Here is a 25,421-nt window from a genome sequence, read left to right on the forward strand (position 1 = left end):
TGCCCTTGCCCACAGCAAGATCTCCTTTGCCAGTGCAAAAAGGGACCGAGACTGTGTTCCTCCCTGCTTCTTCAAGTACGCCAGAGCTGTGGTGTGTCTGAGTTGACTTGGACTATTCGATGAGAGACTTTTTCTTGGAAAAACTGGAGAGCTAAAAAGATGGCTGCCATTTCCTTTAGGTTTATGTGCCAGGACACCTGTTCCCCTCTCCAGGTGCCTGACACTTCTTCCCCCCCTAATGTTGCTCCCCACCCCGTGGTGGACGCGTCGGAGAACAACACTAGGTCGGGGCTCTGAAGCTTGAGAGACACGCCTCCGACAACTTCACTGGATCTAGCCACCATTTTTAAGTGATGTTTTACCTCTCTTGAAATTTTTAAGCTCATATCCAGATTCTTGCTTTCTTTCCAATTTTCCTTGAGAAAAAATTGTAGCGGTCTGAGGTGCAGTCTCCCCAAGGAAACAAACTTCTCCAGCGAGGAAATGGTCCCCAGCAGGCTCATCCATTCCCTCACCGAGCACGAATCTTTCCTTAGGAAGGCTGTCACTTTGTCTAAACATTGCTGCTGACGTCCCTGGGACGGAAAAGCTCGAAAAGCCACTGAATCCATCTGAATCCCCAGATACAAGATGGATTGGGTTGGAATCAGATGTGACTTTTCGAAATTCACCAGTAGTCCCAGGGACTTCACCAACGATAAAGTTGTTTGAAGATCCTTCAGACACCGTGTTTGAGTGGAGGCACGAATGAGCCAGTCGTCCAGGTACATAGAGACACTGATATTTGCAAGATGAAGCCACCTCGCCACGTTCTTCATTAAAGTCGTGAAGATCATAGGGGCAGTGCTCAATCCGAAGCAAAGCGCCCTGAATTGATAAACTGTCCCTTTTAGGACAAACCGAAGATACTTCATCGACTGTGGATGGATGGGGACGTGGAAATATGCGTCTTGAAGGTCTAATGAAACCATCCAATCGTTTGGTCTTAAGGTCCCAAGAACTGACTGAGGTGTCTCCATCTTGAATTTCTGCTTCTGTACGAACCGATTCAGACTGCTCACATCTAAGACTGGTCGCCAACCTCCTGACTGTTTCGGCACCAGGAATATCCTGTTGTAGAAGCCTGGAGATTCCAGGTCTACGACCTGTTCCACCGCTCCCTTTTCCAACATCTGCTCGAGCAGATCGAAAAGTATTTGTTGCTTCCTTCTCCTGATGGTAAATAGGGGATAAATCCTTGGGTGTCGTGCACAGTGGGGGAGGTTTCAAGAAAGGAATCTTGTACCCCCGCTTGATGACGTTGAGCGACCAGCTGTCCGCCTTCCTTTCTATCCAAGCTTTTGAGAATAGTCGAAGCCTGGCTCCTACTGGTGGCTGAAGGATATCTGGTTCATTTCCTCTGATCTTAGCCGAGACTCTGCCTCTGGAACGTGTACTTCCTCGAGAAGATGTTCTCGAGGAAACTCCACCTCGAAAGGGCTTCTGCTTCTTGAACGGTTGCGCCCGTGCCGACGTAGAAGAAACAACCGTACGCTTTGCCGACTGAGCTAGGAGGTCTTGGGTAGCCTTCTCTTGTAGACTGACAGCCAGATCTTTGACCATAGCCTGATGAAAAAAGATGGCTCGAAAGAGGCGCATACAACAATTCTGCCTTTTGAGAGATAGAGACCGCCTTTGCAGTAAAACCACAATAGGCCGCTCTCTTCTTTTTCAAAAATCGAAAGTGCAGAAGTGCGAAGCCAACTCCTCCGAACCATCCCTGACGGCCTTGTCCATGCACGCAAGCACGCTGGACAGCTCCTCGAGGCTAAGCGAATCAGGACTACGCGACCGGTTATCCAAGACCCCTAAACACCAATCCAAAAAGTTGAAACTTCTATCGTACGGAAGAGTCCCTTCATATGATGGTCCATCTCAGAAAGGGTCCAGGGCACTTTCGTCGTCGACAAAAGGGATCTCTTCGGTGCATCTACCAAGGTAGCGAAGTCACCTTGGGACGATGAGGGGGCTCTAAAACCTATCTCCTCCCCTGTCTCATACCAAAGACCTGCCTTCCCTGTCAGTCTTGAAGGGGGTAGGGCGAAAGCGTTCTTGTTTCGGGCTTTTCTTGACTCCATCCAATTCTGCATTTTCTTAAAAGCCCTTTTTGTTGATAATGAAGTAGCCATCTTCAACAATCCTGGAGTCTTGATAGCCTTAGACGATAGCAATTGTGAAGGAGGCGACTGCGGGGCTTCATGGTTTAAACTTCTCTTCAAAGGAGGTTCGAAGCAATTGAACCAAAAACCCTGTAATCTGAAGATACTGCTGATGATTGTTCTTCAGTTAATTCCTCCGACAAGTTTTCTTCTTCAGATTCATTACTATCCTCCGAATCTCGGCGAATGTCTGAAGAAACATTACGTCGTGCGTCCAGCTGCGCGCCATGCCTGGCGTCAAGCCGAGCGTCCAGCTGAGAATCCTGCCGAGCGTCCACGCTTTGGCCATCCAGCCGGAGCGTCCCGGCCCGGCGTTCGGGAGCCGAGCGCCCAGTCGAACGTCAGGCCTGGCGTCAAGTCTCGCTGCCGCCTTAACGTCGTGCTCTGCAGACCTTCGTGCACGAAATCTGGAAGGCGAGGTAACAGGAGAAAAAGCGAGGCGATGAGAAGGAGACTGCCTGGATCTCTTGACTGCAGTTTTATCATCCTTCCTCCTGTGACGTGAATTATCCTCTTTCTCTGCAACTAATAAGGCTATTTGATGTTGCAAATTCTCAATCTTCTTCGATTTAGGGCTGATCCTGTGAGAAGACGAGGGGCGAGGGGAAGCCCTCCTCCTTCTCACATGGACGGCGACGATTGCAACACAGAAGAAGAGAGAACGTGAAGCGTCTTTCTCCCTTAGACCAAAGGTGCCGGTCGCCTGTGCGACATCTTGCACCTTTGCTCTCTTTTTCGGTGGAGAGTCTTCGAATTGTTCTGGAGACGACCGCAAAACAGAAGGGGCTAAGGGATGTGCAGCGTCCTCCTCTGAGGAATCAAAGGCGGCGGCCGCTTGTGCGACATCTATCGTCTTTGTCCTCTTCAAAGGGCACGACCGCTTCCGAAAGCTCCAACCGCTGCGCGGGGAGGACGATTCTGATGACGAAAAACACTCTTTCAAGATCCGTTTACGAACTTTGGAAGCCTGGGAAGCGCCTCCAGGTCTTGCCGAGGGAACGTCAGATCGTTTGTCCGACCCCCCTTCCGCAACACTCGGAGCATTATCACTACACACCACTGCACTATTAACACCTTCTAATGCTTGCACTTTTGATTCCAGGCTACGCAAAGATTCAAGAATCATTGATAGGGTATTACCCTCCACAGACACTAATGTAGGGCCCGAAGGTATCACAGGTTTAGGAGGGATAAATTCCACTGGATGTGTAACTGGCGTTACACTCCTTCTTACCCTATCTCTTTCTATTTTAGACACATATGATTCATACGCCTTCCACGCAGAATCAGACATACTCTCACATTCATTGCAGCGATCATCAGACACACAAACATGTTTCCAACAATTAGCGCACACTGTATGAGGGTCTACCGAAGATTTCGGTAGCCTCACCTTGCATTCTTCCACACCACATACTCTGGCGCTAGTCGAACTAGATCCAGACATCTCAAGTTAAAGGAAAAATCAAGCCAAATTCAAAATCAATCCACAATTAGCGTATGCCTAACCACCGATCCAAATCAAATAACCAAAAAATCAATCGGGATACTCAAGTGACCAAAAGAGTTCCAAAATCCAATGACGGAGGTGCAGAAAACACTTGTTGGCTGCACCGGCGACAGAAAATATCTGACAGAAAATGGGAATGGTTCCTGACGTCCGCCTCCCAGCGGCGGGAATGGGTACTACCACCTGGCCGACCACTGCGTGTGCCGGGAGTTTTGAAATTCTGTCGGACTTCGGAGAATACAGCTATATATATATCTGGCAGGTAAGGTTCATGAACAAAATGTAATTTGCTTCTTCAAGAAGGAACACTTAGCTAGCTTAATTTTCAATCCTGCTAACCTAAGTCTCCTAAGCACTTCCTTAACCACTTCTAAGTGTTGCATGATCAAGTCTGTTGCAATTATTATATCATCCATGTACACAAACATTTTTACCTAATAACCCGTAAAAAGCTGTTTACCAATCTCGTAAAGGTCATAGGACTACCTGATAAACTGAAAGGCATCCGCATAAATTCATAGTGTCCCTTGGGTACTGAAAAGGCAGTATATTCCTTGCTATTTTTGCTAAGAGGGACCTGCAAAATTTCTTGCACTAAATCAACTGAGCTACAAATATTATGTCCCCCAATTCTACAAACAGATCAGGTATGCATGCAACGGTAACGGCCAGGAATTGTCTTCTCGTTCAAATACTTAAATTCAATGCATACTCGGACGGAACCATCCTTCTTAGGCACTGCTAACAGAGGAAAGTTGTATGGAGACGCACTAGGTCTAATGATTCCTTCCCCTTCCCATTAACGGATCTCTTTTTCTACCTGTTCTCTGATTTTGAAAGGTATGCGGTATGCAGGAATAAAAATGGGTTTCGTACCATCTTCTAATTTTACCCTATGTTCTAACACATTAGTCAATCCCAGTTTATCCCTTGTAAAGCTACAATGTCCCCAAGTCTGTCAAGAGTTCGTTTACCGCTTCTATATGCTCTTTATAATCTGCATTAGCTAAATGTTCTCTAAATATTTTCTTACTTGAATGCATTTCTGCCTCATATGTATTCTTCTGGTTTTTCCTAACTGTATCATTACAGTTCAATAATTCTACCCATGTGACACCAGTGTTTGATACACTGTTCACTGATGCAGTGCTAATAACCCCTCTTAGTTTCTCGCTACCCTCAATTACGCATACTTCCATGGGCTTTTTCACTTCCCCCAGTCTTTGTACCTGGAATTAGAATAACATCCTCTAATAAAATACATTTATATTTGTGGTTAGTACCTCCCTGTTCCACGACCCCATAAATATCACCACCCGTGGTTCTCATTGCATCCACCAAAACCCCTTGTCAATATCAGTAATAGTATCAGCATAAATATTAGTATCAGCATCACCACCCATACCACCAAAATTGTTACCACCGTGGTTCTCAATATCCCGTTTATCATGACAGACATCACCACTGTTATTCCCCCTATCATCAGTGTGGGCTCTGGTATCACAGCTCCCCATATCCTTGGTATCATTACCATTAACACTGACAAAAGTGTCCCCATTTTTAGTATTCCCCATATCCTCAGTTCCACTTGCGTCTTCATAAGGGATAAAAACACCTGGTATTCCAATCGTTATACCACTAACACCTGTATGGACCGATATCCTGTGTCTTCTACATGCAGGATGGCCCAGTTAAAGTCTGTTGCCCAGTGCAACCCCTTTTATAACCAAAAATGGTTCTATTAACATTCTATCACCCAGGAATAAACTGTATTCTAACAAAACCCAGGGTGTTTAATCTATGGGCTTGCACATCACACACCGTCTCCATTTAGGGTATCAAAGGGTAATGGGAGAACATGGATTGATACAGATCATGGTCCATTAAATTCACAGAAGCTCCTGTATCAGTAAAAATTGGGATATCCACATCCTCCACCGTTCCGTATACTATCGGCCTGGGCTCTAGGGCATCCCCCACGAGACCACAATGGCACGTACAAATCATCTGTACCCTTTTTGTTGATCGGCTTTCCAAAACTTTTGCTGATCCTTTTGCACTTTTGAGTGACCTGCCTAGGAAGTTCTTGTATTATAACTCTGGAATTTCTAAGGTGTACGTCTCGCATCCCTCTGTATCCGAGATGGACAAACCTGCCAAAAGTGATCCGCACTTTTGCATATTCCACAGTATTTGACTCTACATACTTTCTTTGTGTGCCCTGGTTTATTGCAATTATAGCAACGCAACTGCTGTTGCCTTTGATTGATCGATCCTCTATTACATTCCTCTATTATATTGCACACAAACGGGAAGAAGGAAAATCAGAGTTTCTTTGCATCATATTTCTTGGACCGGTCCCATTAAAAATTGTACTATCCACTGTGGGACATTTGGACATATGTGTCTGTAGGTTCAATCTTTTCATCAAAACTATCTACAATGGCGTCTGGGACATCGTGTAGAAGCATAGCGAAATGCAGCAGTTTATGGAAATTGTCGAGTGAGACATTATTCCCATTTACCCATGTGGAATTTCTCAATTTCTCCTGCTGAGTCAAAAAGTTTTGAGCTATGCTCAATAAGGCTTGTTGTCCCTTTTCTAATTTTGTACACCCCCCTTAAATCTCTTACCATATCTCGGTGTTCTTTCGAGCCATAAGCCGCCCTTAAAAATGCTTGTAATTTGGTCCAAGACAGATATTTTGTGTACTGCAATCTACGGCACCTAAATGACAAATCCCCTTTATTGAAATCTAACAATGCTTTTGTCTCTGTGAATGCCTCTGCATCATCTTTAATTCCCTTGGCATTTAAGCAGTTATTCACTCCTTCAATAAAAATTTGCACTGGTTGGGACAGAACGCCATCAACAATGCCACAAAAAGGGCTAACTCCTGCATTTATGTTAGTTATCTTATGCACCAAAGTTTGACTTGTACCTGCTTCAGCCATTTTGCTTTCTTTATGGGAACTCTTATGCTTCAGGATTCGCCCTGACCTTAATAACATCAATATATTTATGCCTGCACAAACCATCAACACAAAAGTAATAATATATCATTCACTAATAAAAGAAAAAAGAAACATGCACCAATTCCTCGCAGATTCAAGGTCGATCAGCTGACTGAATGTGTCACTATGCCCACAGAAAACGGGAAGAACCGGGTGAGAGAAAGAGAATGTACCCCGTCCCCCTGCTGAATCAAGAATCTGCTAGCCAAGCACCGTTCTCACACTTGCCTCTCTGCCTCTCTCTCTCTCTCTCTCTCTCTCTCAAACGAAACTTATCGTACAACTTTTTCTAATGCATTGCAATTACAACAAACAATATCCATTGAATCCTGTGGGACATCAAAATGAAATACACTTGAGCAAATTAACACCAAGAAAAAAAAATAAAACTTTTACACTCACGTCTTCATAGGTTTCGGCATGTGAATATGACGTTATTTGCACTCGCCTTAGCGCTAGTACCCAGTTACACTTGCAACCGCGCGTAGTTAATTCCCATTATCATATATTCACTTTCCCCCAAGAAAAACAGAGCCACATCTTACACTTAAAAAGCAGCTGACATCACTGGCAAACGCCCAGCAGCCAGCCGAAACCCCTGACTACCAGATAAATTCCCCTCAAATTAGGAAAAGTCAGATGGCCGTATATACATAATCATAACCACTTTTCCCAATGTATGCCTAATCTATTTAATTCTAGTCTCTCCGGAAACGTAACCTATAGGTTTCAATGCCCCTTTAACGCCTGCCACTAAACTCTTATGAGGTCAAAATGACACTCGTTTAAACAAATGGAAAAATAAACTCCCAACTTGGTAACGTGGCCTACCTTTCATGTTGAGTGCCATCCCTGAAGTTAGCTGTAAATCAAATATCAAACTCTAGGCATATTCAAACTACCACAATATACTTTTTATTTCTCAAAATAGCTAACATGAAAATGGAATAAAATGGGTTAAGAATAACTGAAATAAAGAAATGTTTAACTATCATATCCTTCCCAAAATCATATTTAAGCAAGTACCCCTTTTATTTCTTTCTGTCCAAAAATTCATAGTCTATCATCAGTTAAAAACACGTCTAGAGAAATCACATTTTAATTGGAAAAAATAAAATTTAAAAACAATATTATTAAGAACACTTATAACTTTGTAAAAATAACAATGTCGAAAACTGTATTTTTCCTAACTATACAAACCTGAGGTCCTTTACAATAGGAAGGTACTTAGCGGCTGCTGAACCGGTCGTAAGCTTTCGAACAAGGGGTTTGGTAGTTAACTACTTGTCCGGCATTTAGCTGTACACTCGACTGCGAGGCGAGAAGTCACTTTGCTTGAGGCCCAGGAAACGCAGAGTGAGGGGTGGCATGAGGTGGGACTATATGTAAAGGACCTCAGGTTTGTATAGTTAGGAAAATACAATTTTCGACAAATTGTTATCTGTTCCGATACGGAATACATACCTTCGGTTCTTTACAATAGGAAGACTCACTTATTGGTGGGTGGAATCTGAGTCTTATGAACAGACTGGTGTTCATCCTACCTTGGATTCCCTCCCTGGTCGTAAAAGCAGAGGGAGGGATCCTAGCCTCTGCCCAGCTGATCGGGGTGTGCACCGCAGGATCAGAGGTCAGACTTCTGGACCAAATTATAAGAGGGAGGCATGCGTACCTCTTATAATTAGCAAAAAGCAATAACTAGTTCCTACTTAAAGAGCTAAAGTAAAGTTATGGGTTTGCCTCTTGTTGGCTTCCACTCCCTCCCTTGTCGGGGAGTGGTGGATAAACACTTCTATCCATACTGAAAGGGATAGAATGGGGCTCAGTTGTGTAGCTTACCTGCATCGGCCTCCTGTTCAGCGTAGTGACGACCATGGCCCTCTGCCCACAGATAGAGGGAAGAATGAAGGAGGAAGAGAAGCCAGTCACACTCTCTTTCACTCTCCCATACATACAGTCACACAAGGATGTGATGCTGTTCTGTCCGCTCGGGTGCTGGGTAGACTACACAACTTGTTGAGCAGCCACCACCGGTCCCAAGGAAAAGGTGTCCAAGGACCTGTGGGTGATATCCCAAAGGTAGAAAGAAGTGAAGGTGGTCTGGTTGGCCCAAACCCCTGCTTTCAGAACCTTCGCCAGGGAGAAGTTCTTGCGAAACGCAAGGGTTGGACCAATACTTCTGACTTCATGGGCTCTTGGACGAAGGGTGCGGGTGTCGTCACTGCCAGCTGTCTCGTACGCCCTCCTGATCACCTCATGCAGCCAGAAAGAAAGTGTCTTCTTGGAAACTTCTTTCTTGGTAACCCCGATGCTAACGAAGAGGCGTCGACACTCAGGCCTGAGGTGTCGAGTTCTCTTCAGATAGCGCCGTAGCGCCCTCACAGGACAAAGCAGCATCTCATCCGCATCATTATCGGTGAAAACCTTCAGGGAGGGGATCGTGAAGGACTCGAACCGGTTGTCAGGGACCGAAGGATTCCGAGTCTTCGCTACGAAGTTCGGGATGAAATCGAGTGTCATGGATCCCCATCCCCTGGAATGCTTAACGTTGAAGGAAAGACCATGAAGTTCGCCTACTCTCTTCGCCGATGCCAGGGCCAGCAAGAAGAGGGTCTTAAGGGTCAGATCCCTGTCTGATGACTCTCGGAGTGGTTTGAAGGGACTGCGAGTCAAACTCCTAAGGACGAGTCACATCCCATCCCAGGGGCCTGAGTTCCCTGAGTGGGCAAGACCTCTTGAAGCTCTTCATCAGGAGGGAGATCTCGAAAGAAGAGGAGATATCCACATCAAGCAGTTTAAGGACTAAGGCCAGGGTGGCTCTGTAGCCCTTAACTGCGGAGACGGAGAGGAGCTTCTCTCGGCGAAGGAAGACGAGAAAATCCACAACCTGCTGAAGAGAGGCTTTGAGAGGAGAGAGACCCCGTCCACGACACCAACCACAGAAGACGGACCACTTCCCCTGGTAGACAGCCGTAGAGGACTCTGAGGTAACCGGCCATCTCTGTCGCTGCACTGCGAGAAAAGCCTCTCGCTCGCAAGAGATGGTGGATAGAAGCCAGCCGTGAAGACACAGGGACTCAACGGATCGGTGGTACCGTTCTACATGTGGCTGGCACAGGAGGTTGTGCCAGGGGGGAATCTCTCTCGGCGCTCCGGCAAGCAGAGCCAGCAGGTCTGGATACCAAACGGCTTGAGGTCGTTTGGGCGCCACCAGGATCATCCGAAGGTTCGCAGTGATCAGCGCCCTGCTGATCACTTTGCGAATCAGACAGAATGGGGGAAAGCCGTAAACGAAGAGGTTGTCCCACGGATGCTGAAGAGCGTCCTCTGCGGCCGCCCATGGGTCCGGCACAATCGAGTAGAAAACCTGGAGCTTTCTGTTGTTCCGGGTGGCGAACAGATCCACGACTGGGCGCTCCCACAGGTTGAAGAGCCTTTCCGCCACGTCTGGATGAAGGGACCACTCGGTTCCTATCACCTGATCCCGACGACTGAGATTGTTGGCTACCACATTCCTCTTGCCTGGAATGTAGCAAGCCGACAACTCTATTGAGTGTGCCGCGGCCCACTCGTGCACCTGCAGCGTCAACTGGTGCAGCGGGAGGGACACTAGGCCCCCCTGCTTGTTGACGTATGCCACTACTGTGGTGTTGTCGCACATCAACACCACCGAGTGTCCCACCAGACGGTCCTGGAACTCTTGGAGAGCGAGGAATGCTGCCTTGAGCTCCAGGACATTGATGTGAAGGTGCTTGTCGCGATGGTCCCACACACCTGCAGTCAGCAACTCCTCCAGGTGTGCGCCCCATCCCTCAGTCGATGCGTCCGAGAAGAGAAGCATCTCCGGGTGGGGGGGGAGTGCGTAGAGGCACTCCTCTTACAAGGTTCCTGTCATCCAGCCACCAGGCTAGGTGCTGCCTCACCCCCTCCGTGAGGGACACGGGGAAGAATGGAGGATCCCTTGCCTGTGACCAACACTCCTTTAGTCTCCAATGAAGAGACCGCAGGTGAAGACGCCCGTGAGGGACTAGCTTCTCGAGAGACGACACGGGGCCGATCACGACTTGCCACTGCTGAGCCGGTTGCTCCTGTCGAAACAGGAACTGTCTTACTGCCTCCCTGAACCTGCTGATCTGCAAATCTACGGGGAAGACTTGCCCTGCTGCTGTGTCGATCAGCATTCCCAGGTACTTCATCCTCTGCTTGGGTTCGAGCTCTGACTTCTCGTAATTCACAACGATTCCCAGATCATGGCAGAATTCGAGGAGTCGATCTCTGTCCTGCAGCAACTGCGAGCGGGAGCTCGCCAGGACTAACCAATCGTCATGATACCTCAAGAGACGTATCCCTACTGAGTGGGCCCAAGCCGACACCAGCGTGAACACTCGCGTGAACACCTGTGGGGCGGTTGAGAGACCGAAACAAAGTGCCCTGAACTGGTATACCGTTCCGTCAAGGATGAAGTGGAGGTACTTCCTAGAGGATTGATGGACAAGTATCTGGAAATATGTGTCCTTCAAATCCACAAAAAGCATGAAGTCGTTCTCTCTGATGGAATCGAGCACCGAACGTGCTGTTTCCATCGTGAACCGAGTCTGGCGAACGAATCGGTTCAAGGGAGAGAGATCTATCACTGGGCGCCAGCCCTCCGAAGACTTCTCCACAGGAAGAGGCAGCTGTAGAAGCCCGGCGACTGATCCTGAATGATCTCCACAGCTCGTTTGCTCAGCATAGCTTTTACTCCCTGCCAAAGCATCACGTCCTTGGTCGAGCCAGGAACGTAGGTTTGGAGATGGACCGGGTTGGAGGTGAGGGGTGGCCGAGACTCGAAGGGTAGTAAATATCCCCCCCGGAAGGACGTTTACTATCCAGGTCTCAGCACTGTAGTGCTGCCATGTTGCCCAATGGCTCGCCAGGCAACCCCCCACTTCCGGCAGCAGGTGAGGGGGAACGCTGTCCCTAGCGTTTCCCACCTCTCTTCGACTTCTTCCCCGCTCCCCCTCGTGAGAAGGAGGGCTGGGAGGAGGGCTGGTGACGGTCACTCCTTGAAGAAGTTGAAGGCAGAGTCTTTTCTTTGGGCTTCGACGATGCAATTGTCTTGGCCGCAGAGGAAGCGCTAACCAAACTCTTAGGCTTGGCCGCAGTGACTCGAGCTCCCCAGACGCCTTCAAGACTGCCTGGTGTACTAAACGGTCACTGTCGTCGGTGCGCCGTCTTTCCACCGCAGCGTCCACCATCTCTCCTGGGAAGAGAGAGGAGGAACTCCGCACCGGTCCGTTGCGAAGACCCAGAGCCGCCTCACGCCCGGCCACCCTGGTCACTCTGGGGAGAACAGCGTCTCTATGCCGGTGAACCAGGTTGGCCATCTGGTGTGCCAGGTAGGCGATAGCCCTACCCCCAGACTGGCACAGTCTCACGAAAGCCGGGTCCCCCTCAGGAGTGATGTTCCCTAAGGAGGCCGTGGTTTTTGACACTGAGGGACCACAGGTCGAGCCATGAGACTGCTTGGAAGGCTGCCATTGTGGTAAACTCCAAGGCAAGTGCCTCCTGCTGCGAGAACCAGAGGTTCTCCGACTGGAGCTGCGGCCGAGAGACCCCGGAGTTAGCCTGGTAGGTGGGAGCGGTGATCCTTCTCCGAGGTCGTTGTGCTGACGGATCAGCGCAATTACCTCCGTGAACGACCTCTGGATCTCGGGAGTAACTGCATCCTGTGGAGACGGACCGTCAAGCCCTTCCAACGAGAATGCCTCCCGAGAACCTCCTCCTTCCACAGGAGGAACCACGACAGACCCCTCCTGGTCTCCTCCTACCACTTGCGTGTACGATCTGGTTGGTCTGAGGACCGTGCCAGGTTCATAGGGCGCAGTGGCGGGATGGCGAGGGGCGCGCCCCTCGTGATCGTTCCCCCCGAGGAGGGTGATCGCCAACTCGCGGTGGCAATCGGTCTGCAGGCCTGGTCGAGCGGCTCTCCCGGGGAGAGCGGCTGGACCGAGAACAGCGGCGACGGTCCCGAGCGTCAGAAGAGCTGCTGCTGGTCCCCATCTCCGCCCAGTCTCGGAAGGAGCGGCGGTCAGGGGACCTGCAGAATCCACTGTCGTGGTGGGAGCGAGGCCTATCCTCACGGTGCATCACTCCGCCTGGACCAGCCGAGGCTGGTTCAGGCGTTCGAGAGGACCGCTTCCTCGCCTCAGCCCGCGAGCTGTCTGGGACCATCGCATCAACGCTGGCTACCAGCGCGTCGCCACGAGAGTGATCGCTGGTCTGGTGAGCGTCGCCCCAGCGACTCCCTCCAGTCTTCTGTCCCGTGCCTGGATCCTGTCGCCGAGAGAACTCGGATGCCTGGGTCTTGAACACTCTGTGATTCTCCCACCGGAGCGGGACGGGCCCTTAAATGTCTCGGAACGAGACTTCTTAGGGGGGGAGGAGGCAGCCTCCTTCTTCTTTGGCTTGGGGGCCTTAGAAGTTGAAGGGGAAGCGGCGGCAGGCGACGACGACAACGACGAAGAAGACAATGAAGACGAAGATGACACCTTCCTCCTCTTCCTCTTCCTTAGCACCACCGTCAGGTCTTCCATCCAGGATGGAGCCGGGGCAGTTGCCGAAGCAACAGGGCCAGACTGCACCTGTCCGGAAGGACCTGGGGTGGGAGCAGCAACACCACAGGCAGGAACGACGGCGGCAGGAACTGGCACCAAGGCTGGAGCGGCAACGAAATCAGGAACAGGAGGTGGGGCAGGAACCGGTAGCATCCTCTGCACAGGAGGTAGGTCTAGCGCGAGCTCTTGGGACACCGGAAGTCCGGGGCTGCGGCAGGAGCAGGAAAACCAGGAGGCGGCGTAGCAACGGGCAAGGAAACCTCCGGCAGCGGAGCCTGCACAGCGACTGTCGGGTGTCGGGGACACCATGGCTACGTGCTGCGTATAAACCAGGTGAGGCGAAGCAGCGTAGCCCGTCGTGGTAGTCATGGCGGTAGGCCCGTGCGTAACCGGCATGGCCCCTCTCGCCAGATGACTAAGCAGCCCTTGGACCGTCGGTGTCCCTTGCAGCCCCAGTGAGTACCAGGCCCTACCGAGATTGTTGCCTGTGGTCAGCAAGTCTGAGGGAGGAAAAGTCGGGTAGATCAGTGGGGGGTCCCCCTCGCCTGGGGGGGGAATAGTTCCCAGCCCGAGCGAACGGAGGACCCCAAGTACAACTGGATGTTGAGGTATCTCGCCCCCTCCTCTATGCTTGACTGATCGAGGGAGGAGAGGGAGCGAGAAACCTCCCCCGAAGGAGAAGGAGCCATACGAGGGAGCTGAGCCGGAGGGAGAAAGGAGGAAGACATATTGGTAACCAAGGGCGTAGCCGGGGAGTCCTCCTCCGACTCCTTAGCCGGCTTCCGCGGCTTCTTCCTCCCCCTGTAGCGCCCCACTGCGCCTCCAACCAAAAAATACAATTGTCACAAGTCTCAGTGCGAGAGCATTCACGCCCTCTACACCGAGCACAAAAATCATGAGGATCAACCTCCACAGAAGAGCGGAAAGCCCCACACGTACAGCCCCCAAAACCCAGGCATAGTCTATGGTTGATGGGGGGGCGAGGGGGTTTCTCCGGCTCTTGTTGCATAATTTCCATGATAAATGAAAACCAAAAACAGACACGCACTTACTTTTGTACTTGCAAACACATACAAGTAAAAGAAAAAGCGAAAAAGTCTTCACGTAGTGAAGGAAACCAAGCATACGACAGAAGAGGGCAGAGACGAAGAGCAGCACGTCCATCCACGAGCGCGGCCGAAAGCAAAGTGACTTCTCGCCTCACAGTTGAGCGTACCGCTAACTGCCGGACAAGTAGTTAACTACCGAACCCCTTGTTCGAAAGCTTACGACCGGTTCAGCTGCCACTAAGTACCTTCCTATTGTAAAGGACCGAAGGTTTGTATTCCGAATCGGAACAATTAGCATATTTTTATGACTGTCTTAGGGAAAAGACAGGGGTGGAAAATATTCACTTTCAACTTGGCGTGGAAGGTACAGATATTCCTTGAGAATTTTTTTCTTAAACCATGAGCATATACATATACTTATCTTTATCTTTCCATTGATGAGTTTTTTTCTTTTAAATTGGCCATCCTTAAATTTAGCCCGGTTATGGATGTATGCATTACTATGAGATTCAGGGCTTCTGTAACACGGTTTTTTGGCAATAACTTTTTATCTATGCATTTCATAGATATAACGCTTATTCAGAATACACATTATATCTACACATAAATTTTGACTGTATTCTGCATTACGTAGGTTGAATAAATTTGGTACTTATAATGTAAAAGTGACTTTTTTTGAAGACGGGCCAACTTACTCAGAGATAAGGTTTCGAACACACTCGTTACGTAACTTATGACACCATTTCTTCCCTCTTTCTCGATGGATGATTGGCTATACGTAATGAAGGCTATACCTCTGGCAACAATGACATAAAAATTTAAAAATACCAGCAAAGCAGTACACCTTTATGAACTCTGAATCCTCTCCACTGATAATTGTCATGATGAACAAACCAACAAAATAGGTTAATAAATACAAAAACACTTTGATTATTAGTCTAACTCCCAAAACAGGTGTCCTAAGAAATTATAATCTACTTTATAGGTCACAGTCAGATTGACAAGATGTAGGGAATAGTTGGTAATTTTCAAAGACATGGTAGACAAGCTTGATTTGATAACTGCTGTATCCAATGTCAAGCAATTTTTATTTATCGGCTATCTACCTATTTACTGAAAAAAAAAAAAAATAGCCGTTACCGTATTTTGGCTTTAAACCTTCACCAATAATTATCGTCAGAATGATGACTTCATGAGGCTCCACCCACTTTGGCCTCGTTGTAATTCAGGATAACACTGAAGGCTATCATGGACATTGTTGTATTAGAAAATCTAACTTCTGGCTATAAAAACTCATTTCTCGAGTAGTTGTAAGAAGTGCTAAATGATCCTTAAGGATCCCAGCAGTTGGCCTAAACGTTTAATTCATGTACATTGCTGCTATTACTAATTTTGCGGCACTACTGCTACAGTAGTATTACTACGCTAGCACAGATACCTCACCCACATCTATGTATCGTTCCGCCATTCATAAAGTCTTTATATCCAACATGGTTGTACAGACTAAAGAAGAAAAAAAATTATATCGGATGATCCGTTGGTCTGCTGGAGATTTTAGCACATATAAGAATACATACAATCTCTCTCTTTCTCTCTCTCTTGGTGGCATAGTGAATAGTTAATGAAAATGTTCAAAATCCTGAATGACATTACAAGTATTGTAATCACGTTACGCTAAATACAAATCAGACCATAAACATTGGATTTAAACTAGAAACTGAATAATTACCTATTCAGGCTATAGTAAGTATGACCACGGGCTTTCTTTTGACTGTATAAAGTTGCAAGTCGTAAGACAAATGCAGCCGATGGAATAAGGTGAATGGGTTTGTCTGGTGGATGGGCGGGGCAACATTTCATAAAACGATGTTTACTTTGCTTACGTAATGAATGTTTTTCGACTCTTGGCTCGCAATCATTGGTCATGGCGTCGGCTAGATCATTTTTACTCTATAAAGATTAAAACTAACGGGTTTAGGTTATTGATAATGCTGACAAAATTTGTGTGTGGTTGTAAAATATACATATGTCAACTTTCAGCTACATCCGATGCTTTGATAAGGAGCAAAATCCAAAAAACCGTGTTACAGAGGCCCTGAATCTCATAGTAGTGTATATTAGCCTGGACTGTGAGGGTTAAGGGAGTTTTTGAGTCAGTGCAACAGGAGGCACTAATCTGGGACAGCTGGCTTGCACACCAAAAGATAAAGTTGTATGACCACTTGACACAAGATCACCCATGTGGGCCCAACATTTTAGCAAACAGTCAACTAAGTGAAACACGAGGTCATAGCGACACTACAGGAAAAGGGTGACTCCTGCAAGAATGGGAAATTAATCTGGTCAAAGGGATAAGAGAACCAACACACAATGCCTCTTGTTAAGAGACATACCGGCCACAGTCCTAACACCTATTAGCCTTTCAGCTCCATTCCCAAAGTCATTTCCCAAACGACATGGTTGACTACAGTCTAGTACATTTCCAGTGCCAATTCCCTTAATACTCAACCCCTCCCCCCCCATCATTGGCGCATTTCTGAGGACCCATCTCTCTGACGTTCCATTTTTCTTGAACTATTCCATTTTCCATGTTTCCAACACAATTACAGGCAGTCCCCGGGTTACGACGGGTTTGGCTTACGACGTTCCGAGGTTAAGGCGCTTTTCAATTATATTCATCAGAAATTATTTCCAAGGTTATGACACATGTTCCAGGGTTACAGCGCCTACAACGCTGATCTGTCAGATGAAATATGCCACCAAAAATGCAAAATAATCAATATTTGAAGGTTGTTTTGATGAAAAATGCAATAAGAATTCAGTTTACGTAGTTTTCAATGCACCCAAAGCATTAAAAGTAAGGTTTTCTTAGGAATTTTGATGATGTTCCGGCTTACGACGCGTCTCAAGAACGGAACCCCCGTCATAACCTGGGGACTGCCTGTATTATACAGACCTGAACCCTTAATTGAGCTAATTTCGTCAGTTAATCACATGCATTCTCCATTGCAGATCGAGATTTCTCACTGAGGATCCTTCTGCTTTGATTGTGCTTTCATTGCCATTGTAAACCCACAGCAATTTGATTGATGGTGCCCTTGAAGTGAAATTCCTGAAATCCAGTTATCACCTGTTCATCTTGATTTAGTGCTCCAACATGATCCCATTTACCAGTCCTAATTATTCCCATCTTCTGATTCGTGTTATTGTAAATATAAGTGATTCTAGTTACCCTAAGCATTTATCAAAAATTCCCTTTTCTACTAAAGCCATCAGCTCATGTTCTTTTCTTTTATGTTCTACCAACCCAGGAAATCTAGTCAGATTGCATCATCCTTTGAAGCAAGTCCCCTTTCTGGGTTTAGAATATAAAAGGAGCGACCCTTGCTCAAGATTTGTAGCCAGAAACATTATTGCAAGCCCAGCAAATACCATCTCTAAGCTGGATACAAGATGAGAAATGAACCATTTACCATTGATCTTATTTTAAACACAGACTATCGAACGAAGGTACACAAGAGTATTATTTTTACTTTTGTATTATTGCAATCATAAATCATGACTGAAATTTTTTCCATTATATCTTCTCTAAGAATAAAAATCCCAGCTTGCATGCTGAACAAGTAATCTCAGAGAGAGGAAGTGTGTTGCCACTTCAAAACACAAGTTTTGCCACTACTGAATGCTAGCAACTTCTGCATAACTTAAAATTGTTAGGTCTTGGTTAGGAAGTGATGTTAACACTGTTAAAAAGGGAAAATTATGTTTATTTCCCCCACCAAGTGCTTTGGACAATTTGCTGTCCATTGCTTAAAACAGGATACACCCTCTATCAACTCAAATCAAATACTACAATATGGCAATTGTGCTTCGCACCTCTCTTTCTCTCTCAAACGTAGTAGCAAACGCTCTAAAATTTCTAATTAACCTCTTTAGAAGTTCCATGTCAGCCCTTTGAAAATTTACATTTACAAAGTTCATTCATATGGGGCCATGTGATCCACTTTGCAAGTCTAAGAAGCGCTTCATTTTGATTTCCCAAGTCCGTGAGAGCAAGCAATTCTTCACTCCCATTCCTTAAACCTGCGAAGAGGTGAGGGAAACTTTCCCAAAACTGTTCACCATTGTCTCATAAAACTTTGACTTAAGTAACAAACTTCATGAACCATTATGATCGTGTGTTCTTGTCAGGTCAATCTTTTACTATAATGAGAAATTCTTCACACATGTGACCACAAACATTGAATCTCTGTTGCATGATAGCTTTAAGGACCCTGCTCGCTTTATATTACTAGTGGAGAATTAAGCCTACTTATTTCAATCGCATCTCTGTGTGCCTTAATACTAACCCCAGTTGTTTTTTGCGTAAGCCTTTACCACTCTGCATCCATCCCACATGCCTCTCACCAAACTAAACTACAGTAAGGCTTATGCTAACCATTTACCAAATTTCCGTGTTACCACACACAGCCAAGTTACTCGAACCTACCCCTTATCAAGGGTTCCCACAAAACCTTAATCCTGAGCTCTATTCTACAGAATGAGCCCACAACCTGAAATAACTAAAACAAAACCTACGTTCTTCAGAACAAACAAACCCATCCTATTCTAACAAACCTATGTTCTCCAGAACAAAAACTCATGCTTTTAAAAAACCTGTGTTCTTCAGAACAAACCAAACCTGTTCTATTTTAATAAACCAAATTCTTTCAAACAAACCAAACCTGTTCTTTTCAAATAAACCTACATTCTTTGGAACAAACCAAACCCATTCTTTCTGAACACCCCTACATTCTTTGAAAAAACATTCATCCTCCTGAACAATCCAAAACCCATTCTTTTCAAATGACTCCAAGTTCTTTGAACAACCTTACGTTCTCCAGAACAACTCAAAACATTCTCTTGAACAAACCCTAACCTCTCCCTTGATTCCCAGGAACAAGCCACTCACTACAAAGTGTCCTAACATTCTCTCTAACAAACCCTAACCTCACACTCAATTCCCAGTAACGAGTCACGCCCTACAAAGTGCCACAAAACGTTCATTCGAGCAGAAGCCTTAACCTTGTGCTTAATTCCCAGGAACTAGCCACAAACTTCAAAGTGCTCAAACCGTTCTCTTGAACAAACCCCTAAAATCAAGCTTGACTCCCTGGAGTGAGCCACACTATAAAATGGCCCCAACGTTCTCTCGAACACACCAGAAGCCGTGCTTTAAACGAGGCCTAAAAGTTATCCCATTCAACTCCCTGCAGTGAGCTTGCACCATGAGTGCCACGATCCATCCTATGGAACCAACCACTAAACCTTGCATTCAATTCCTTGCATTCAATCACTTGTTGCCAAAGCAGTACCAAATCACCACTAGCACCATGCCCCTTGGCATCAAGAGGCACCGGCGTATCCTTCATCTTGCCTGGAATTTAGGCTTACATCCTGCTGTAGCAACATGTCTGCATATACCGACGATTACAAGACTATTACACTTGGGAAGATTTGAACCTCAAGGGAGAGATAATGAACACCTGGGTCAGTGAGCATGTGGCCGCAGCTAAACAGGAATGGAAAAAAGAAGAGAAGGAAAAGGAGAAGGAAAAGAAGGAAAGAGAAGAAAGGGAAGAGGAAAAGAGACAGAAGAAGGAAAAGGAGGAAAGAGATACCAAGGAGGAGAAAGAAAGACAAGAGAGGGAGAAAGGGCACATGAGCTTTCCCTCGCCCAACAAAGGGCCATGAACAACACTGACCACTCCCCAATCCACTCTCAATAGCATCAGCTCCCTAATTCCAAAATGGACTGATTCCGAGCCCGAAGCCTGGCTTGACCACATAGAAAAGATCTCCACTTACATACCCTCTCCCGCATTAGTCTTCCTGATTCTGGGAAAGAACATGGGCAGAAAGAGTGCAGTCCCCTTCCTATCCTTTTCCACAGACGACCAAGGAAAACTGGAGGAGGTCCAAAAGGCCATCACTAAGGGATAACAAATCACCCCTGAGCGCTAGAGACAGTGTTGGTGAGGCCGGCCTAAGGAAGCAGGTCAAACCTGGCCAACTGGGAGTACCACAAAACTCATGCTCACATGCTGGGTAGAAGTCCTAGGTCTGCATGTTCAAGTGCATACAGCTCAAGGACTTCTACTACTCCCCTGGTGCTCTCGCCACTCACTTCTGCAACAAGGACCCCATGACGTTCAGCGAATGCTGCCACTTGGTGGACGAATGGGACATTCTATCCTCACATCATCACCATGAGACTAAAGTTAAGACTAAGTCAGATAAAAAATGGACATCCTCAAAAGAAACCTGTGTGGCCATTGTAAGAAGGTCAGGCACTTCAAAGTGCAGTGCCATCTGAAGGCCAAGGCCCCCAATAGTTCCCACAAAGGGACCACACTCAACTGAGCCTTATGTGGCTCCTGGGTAACCAACAACCAGTCTTGCATGGGGGCAGTGCTACAAAAGGACTTCAGCAAAGAATTTTGGAAGAAAATCCACATGTCCCCAAAATATAGGCATTGTCCACACAACTTTCAGTTTCAGACAGCCTGCCGAGTGGATAGTCCTCGACGCCATGGCCATATTGCCCCTCAATAGCTCCACTCCACCCTGAACGCTGTCTAACATTGACACTGGATCAGAAGTCAGCTTCATCACTCAGCAGCAAGGGCCTACTGGTGCCACCATCCATGAAAACAAGCAGATGACCATCTGCTGGGTAAACAGTGATGCCAAGGACCTCCCTACAGTTTGCTTATGGGCTATGGACATCCCCTTCTTCTGGGCCAAGATCTCATCCAGTGGAGGGACACCTTGATCCCCCTAAGCTGCATGATAGCGACAGCCCCTGATGAATCCAAGGAGGAGGTACCTACCGCTGAAGCGGATCTACTACTCGCTTCCCACTGATCTCTCCTCATCAGAAGTGCCTTGGGTGCAAAAACAACCTGACACTCCACTCAAACCATCTGACTCCACACCTGTGGCCACCCTCCTTATCACAGAAGTGGATACCTCCCTTCCTACATTAAGCAGGGAACAACTTACCTGTGCCCAGATGGAGGATGCCACCCTCCAGCGCCTCCGCCCCAAAGCTATCACTGATGAGGAAGAAATAAAGAACCTTGTGAAGGACGACTTACTCCTATGGGACAATTAACTCTACTGAGGATCCCAGGGACAGCATAAGCCTGCTCAGGTCATCTGACAACTGGTAGTAGTCCCCTCTTCCCTACAGTATGACTTCCCCTTGTTGGCGCATGACGTTATGGGAGGGCACTTCAGTGTCGCCTGGACCATCAGGGCTGTTGAAGGAATATTCTACTGGCTGAGACTATGAAAGGCTGTCAAGGCCTTTGTAGCCTCGTGCCCCACTTGTCAAATCACGTGAAACCCTAATGAAGTCATCCCTTAAGCTACTCTCAAGAAATTCCCTCTGTTGGCATCCCCTTTCCAGGATGTCATCATCGATTACATGCCCTAGGGACATATTAAGAGCAAAACAGGACAACCACTGCCTTTATATCATATTTACAAGGTATCCAGAAGCCATCCCTATCATGAGTGAGAGCTTCAAAATGCCGTAAAGGCCCTCATACAATTTTTCTGTTGTTTCGGGTTCCCTGCCACAATCCAAAGTGATCAAGGGTAACATTCATGTCTAAAGAATTCTTAGACTGCATGGCCAGCCATGGCATAAAACATATCCACTTCACTCCTTGCCATCCTGAAAGCCCAGGAATAGTGGAGAGATTCCACCAAACCCTCAGCTTGACTCTAGTAAAACTAGAACACGAAGGAGGAGCAATCTGGGAGGAGAACCTCCCCTATGTCCACTTACCTATTTGCCTGGCACCCCCTCCACAAACCGACAAAGGATGAAGGATATGCCCAACATCCAGCGGAACCTTCGGGCCGCATGTACTGTCGCTCAAGCCAGGAAGCAGCCACTGCTGCCACTCAAGATGGTCAAACTCAACATTGACAAGAAAGCCAGAAATAGATCCTTTAACATCAAGAGACTTGTCCAGGTGTATAATTTAAAGTTAAGATAACATAGAATGTGAGAAGAAAGAGAAAATGGCATAGTCTGTTCGAAGCAGAAAAATAGCCGTCACCACTTGAGGCCGTGTTTGTCTTTCTCGAGAAATCACGCGAAGGATTGCATCATCTTTTGTGAGTAAAACATTTCACATAAGTCTGATATCTTTCATTTCATATAAGTAGTTTGAGAAGTTTTTGTATTTAAAACTATCTAATATTACTGGTAAATTAACTCTTATCAAATATTAATGGTAAATTAACTCTTATATCTCTCGATTTGTCAAAAGAGAATTTGCTGACTCGTAAGTAGCTTAAATTTTGAAGTGGAAACTTTGTAACGTCACTCAAGGAAATGACGAAACTTAATTCTATTCGAGATGATTCTATAATCATATCTTTTATTTTAAAAGACTTTTATTGTCTTAAATCATGTAATAATAAATGTTATTTATGATTGTAATCACACTTTCTCTCTTCTTATTGTTTTGACGGAGAATTTTTACGATATTAGCTCTCTCGTTCCTTAAATCATTTGCCAAACCATTTTAGGGTGAGGTACACTGACCATTTGCCAGTTCATTCTGAGCTTTGAAACAGTGGCGAAGGAGATCATTATCTTCTCCCCCCCCCCCCCATCTCTCTCTCTCTCTCTCTCTCTCTCTCGCCTCTCCCTCTCTTCTACTTCTGTCATCTCGTCTCTCTCTCTCTCTCTCTCTCTCTCTCTCTCTCTCTCTCTCTCCTATAAGAGAGAATTTCGACTTTCACATCAATGTAAAGATTTTATACTTAGCGATTGGTCACTCGTAAATTTTAGATTTCGTGTTTCTTGGATTTATTTAATATTGCTTAGCGCTTATTGTGGAATCTGAACAAACATTGTGCAAGTGTGCAACAGCGCCTTTTTTGGAACATTGTGAATTTTTTTAATGTGAATTTTGGAGCTAATCGTAGCAGAAACATAATTGGTACCAAGGTAATGTGTTGTTACAAGTCTAAGTTGCAACTTTAAAACAGATTCACAGTGGTTTGGTGAAACTCTAAAACAGATTTACAGTGGTTTGGTGAAACTTTAAAACAGATTTACAGTGGTTTGGTGAAACTTTAAAACAGATTTATAGTGGTTTGGTGAAACTATTTCATTTTTACACATTGCAAATTTTTATGTTCCGTGTTTATTTCTTTTGAAGTGATTTTTTGTCCATTTGTCCATTTTTCTTATTGAAGCGAGTTTTTTTATTTTTATTTTGTGTGATTAATTCTTTATTAGTTTTTTATGCCAATTTTGGTATTTTCCATATTTTTCTGTTTTCATCTACATTCACAATTTGATTAACTTAATTTTTATTAATTAACAGTTGCATATTTAACTGAATTTAACACTTGTGAATTAATTTGCATTTACTCAGAATTCTTTTCAAGTTTTATTGTTGTTCAGCACATTAATTTCCAAATTTTAGCTATTACCAAACACTTAGAATTTCAATTAAATAATTTAATTCCTTGATTAATTCATTTTCTTGATTTTTGTAATAAGTTAATTTTGATTTAGTTTTGCTTAATAATTAATTCAAGAATTAATTAAACTTTGTGTTGTTTTCAGGTAACAGTAAATTTCCATGAGATTGTGAATTTCGCTTTAAAATTTTAAATACAAAAAATTGATAAAGTGTTTTCTTTTTCACCAGCATATTTAGTTTGGTTTAGATAGAAATATAGAGTGGTAATTGAGCTGTTTTCCTTCAATTTAATTGAAGTGAGTTAGAACCAGGGATGTACTTAGTTTTAAAAACAGGGAAATACTTAGACTTTTAAAGTTGTTGATGGAGTGATGCCCTTTAATGAATTTAGTTACATATAAGATTACCTCACACCTGTTTTAATGAACTTTAGACTCATTTTCTGCAATATTGATCTGTTGTTTAAGGGATCACTGTTGCCTTTAGAGTATTCAGTCGTATCTTATTTGTGATAAAGGTTCAGGTGTCTGGCTGTGGCGAGATAATTATTTCATTATTGGTAAGTGTAGTAATCAGATACTTAGCATTACATAAAAGGGCAATCAATGGTATCCCATTTCCCAATACGCAAAATGACTTCCAGGTTCGGGAAAATATATCTGACAACCTAACAGCTCACGTATTATGAATGCGGGTAGGGACGAATTGATTTGGATTTCGTACGCAAAATAATTAGTTTGAGCGTTGTTTTCGAATGACTTTGGCATCACTTGAGAACTACTGCTTATTTGGTAAAATCATAATGGAAAACCAACGAAAATTTATGGAAGTAGTCTTAAATTTCCATGGCAGAATCGGCAGAAATCGAAAACGTGATTTGTTTCAGACAAGGAAGGAACCTTTCCCGTCCAAGACGTTAACTCAGCTCCATTCAGACAAGACTCAACCGATTGATCTTTTTCCTTTTCAGGTTCACCAGCAAGGGCGACCTGGTGTACAGCATTGTTCTCCAGTGGCCCAGCAAAGGAGTCCTGTCTCTCGGATCAGTGTCAGCCACACCCCAGACTCACGTGTCTATGCTTGGATATAATGATAACAGCATAGCGAACACACTACAAGTGAGGAAACCTTCATTTGTTTCTTTTTCTTCTTCTTCTTCATAAGTATTGTGGTCTAACAAGTTTGTTATTATCTAATATTATCGAATAGTATGGGCACGGGTACAATAATTGTCGTATTTCATATAATCTGTATACGTGGAAAGGAATTAGGAACATAGCTAAGCTCGTAAGGTTTTCAATGCGAAAATAAATATGCATAACCGCCTAAACCTCTGCATTATTACTAAGAACATTATAAATGAACGACAGCAGGCAATAAGGTTCACCTCCAAAACAGAGGAAGGTCAAATGCTACAAACAACAGTACAAATTAGCTGGAAGTGACGTCAACCAAAATACTATGTACTACGTACTTACAAAATAGAGCAATGACCTCTCTATGGAGCAGAGTTCATCCTGTAAGAAAGGCCTTGGACAGTGTCGAGACAGGAAGAA

At 45.5% G+C, this 25,421-nt stretch overlaps 1 protein-coding gene across 2 annotated transcripts in view; it reads left to right on the plus strand.

Annotated features, from left to right (window-relative positions):
* The window catches only part of LOC135198165 (alpha-L-fucosidase-like), a 72,986-nt gene that overhangs the window by 43,267 nt on the left and 4,298 nt on the right, over positions 1 to 25,421 (plus strand). For both annotated transcript variants that reach the window (XM_064225673.1, XM_064225672.1), the window contains exon 8: positions 24,836 to 24,983. In XM_064225673.1, coding sequence (XP_064081743.1) covers positions 24,836 to 24,983 — 148 coding nt within the window. The remainder of the gene's footprint in view (positions 1 to 24,835; positions 24,984 to 25,421) is intronic.

Source organism: Macrobrachium nipponense, chromosome 21 (assembly GCF_015104395.2).
Source record: "Macrobrachium nipponense isolate FS-2020 chromosome 21, ASM1510439v2, whole genome shotgun sequence".
Lineage (NCBI taxonomy): Eukaryota > Metazoa > Arthropoda > Malacostraca > Decapoda > Palaemonidae > Macrobrachium > Macrobrachium nipponense.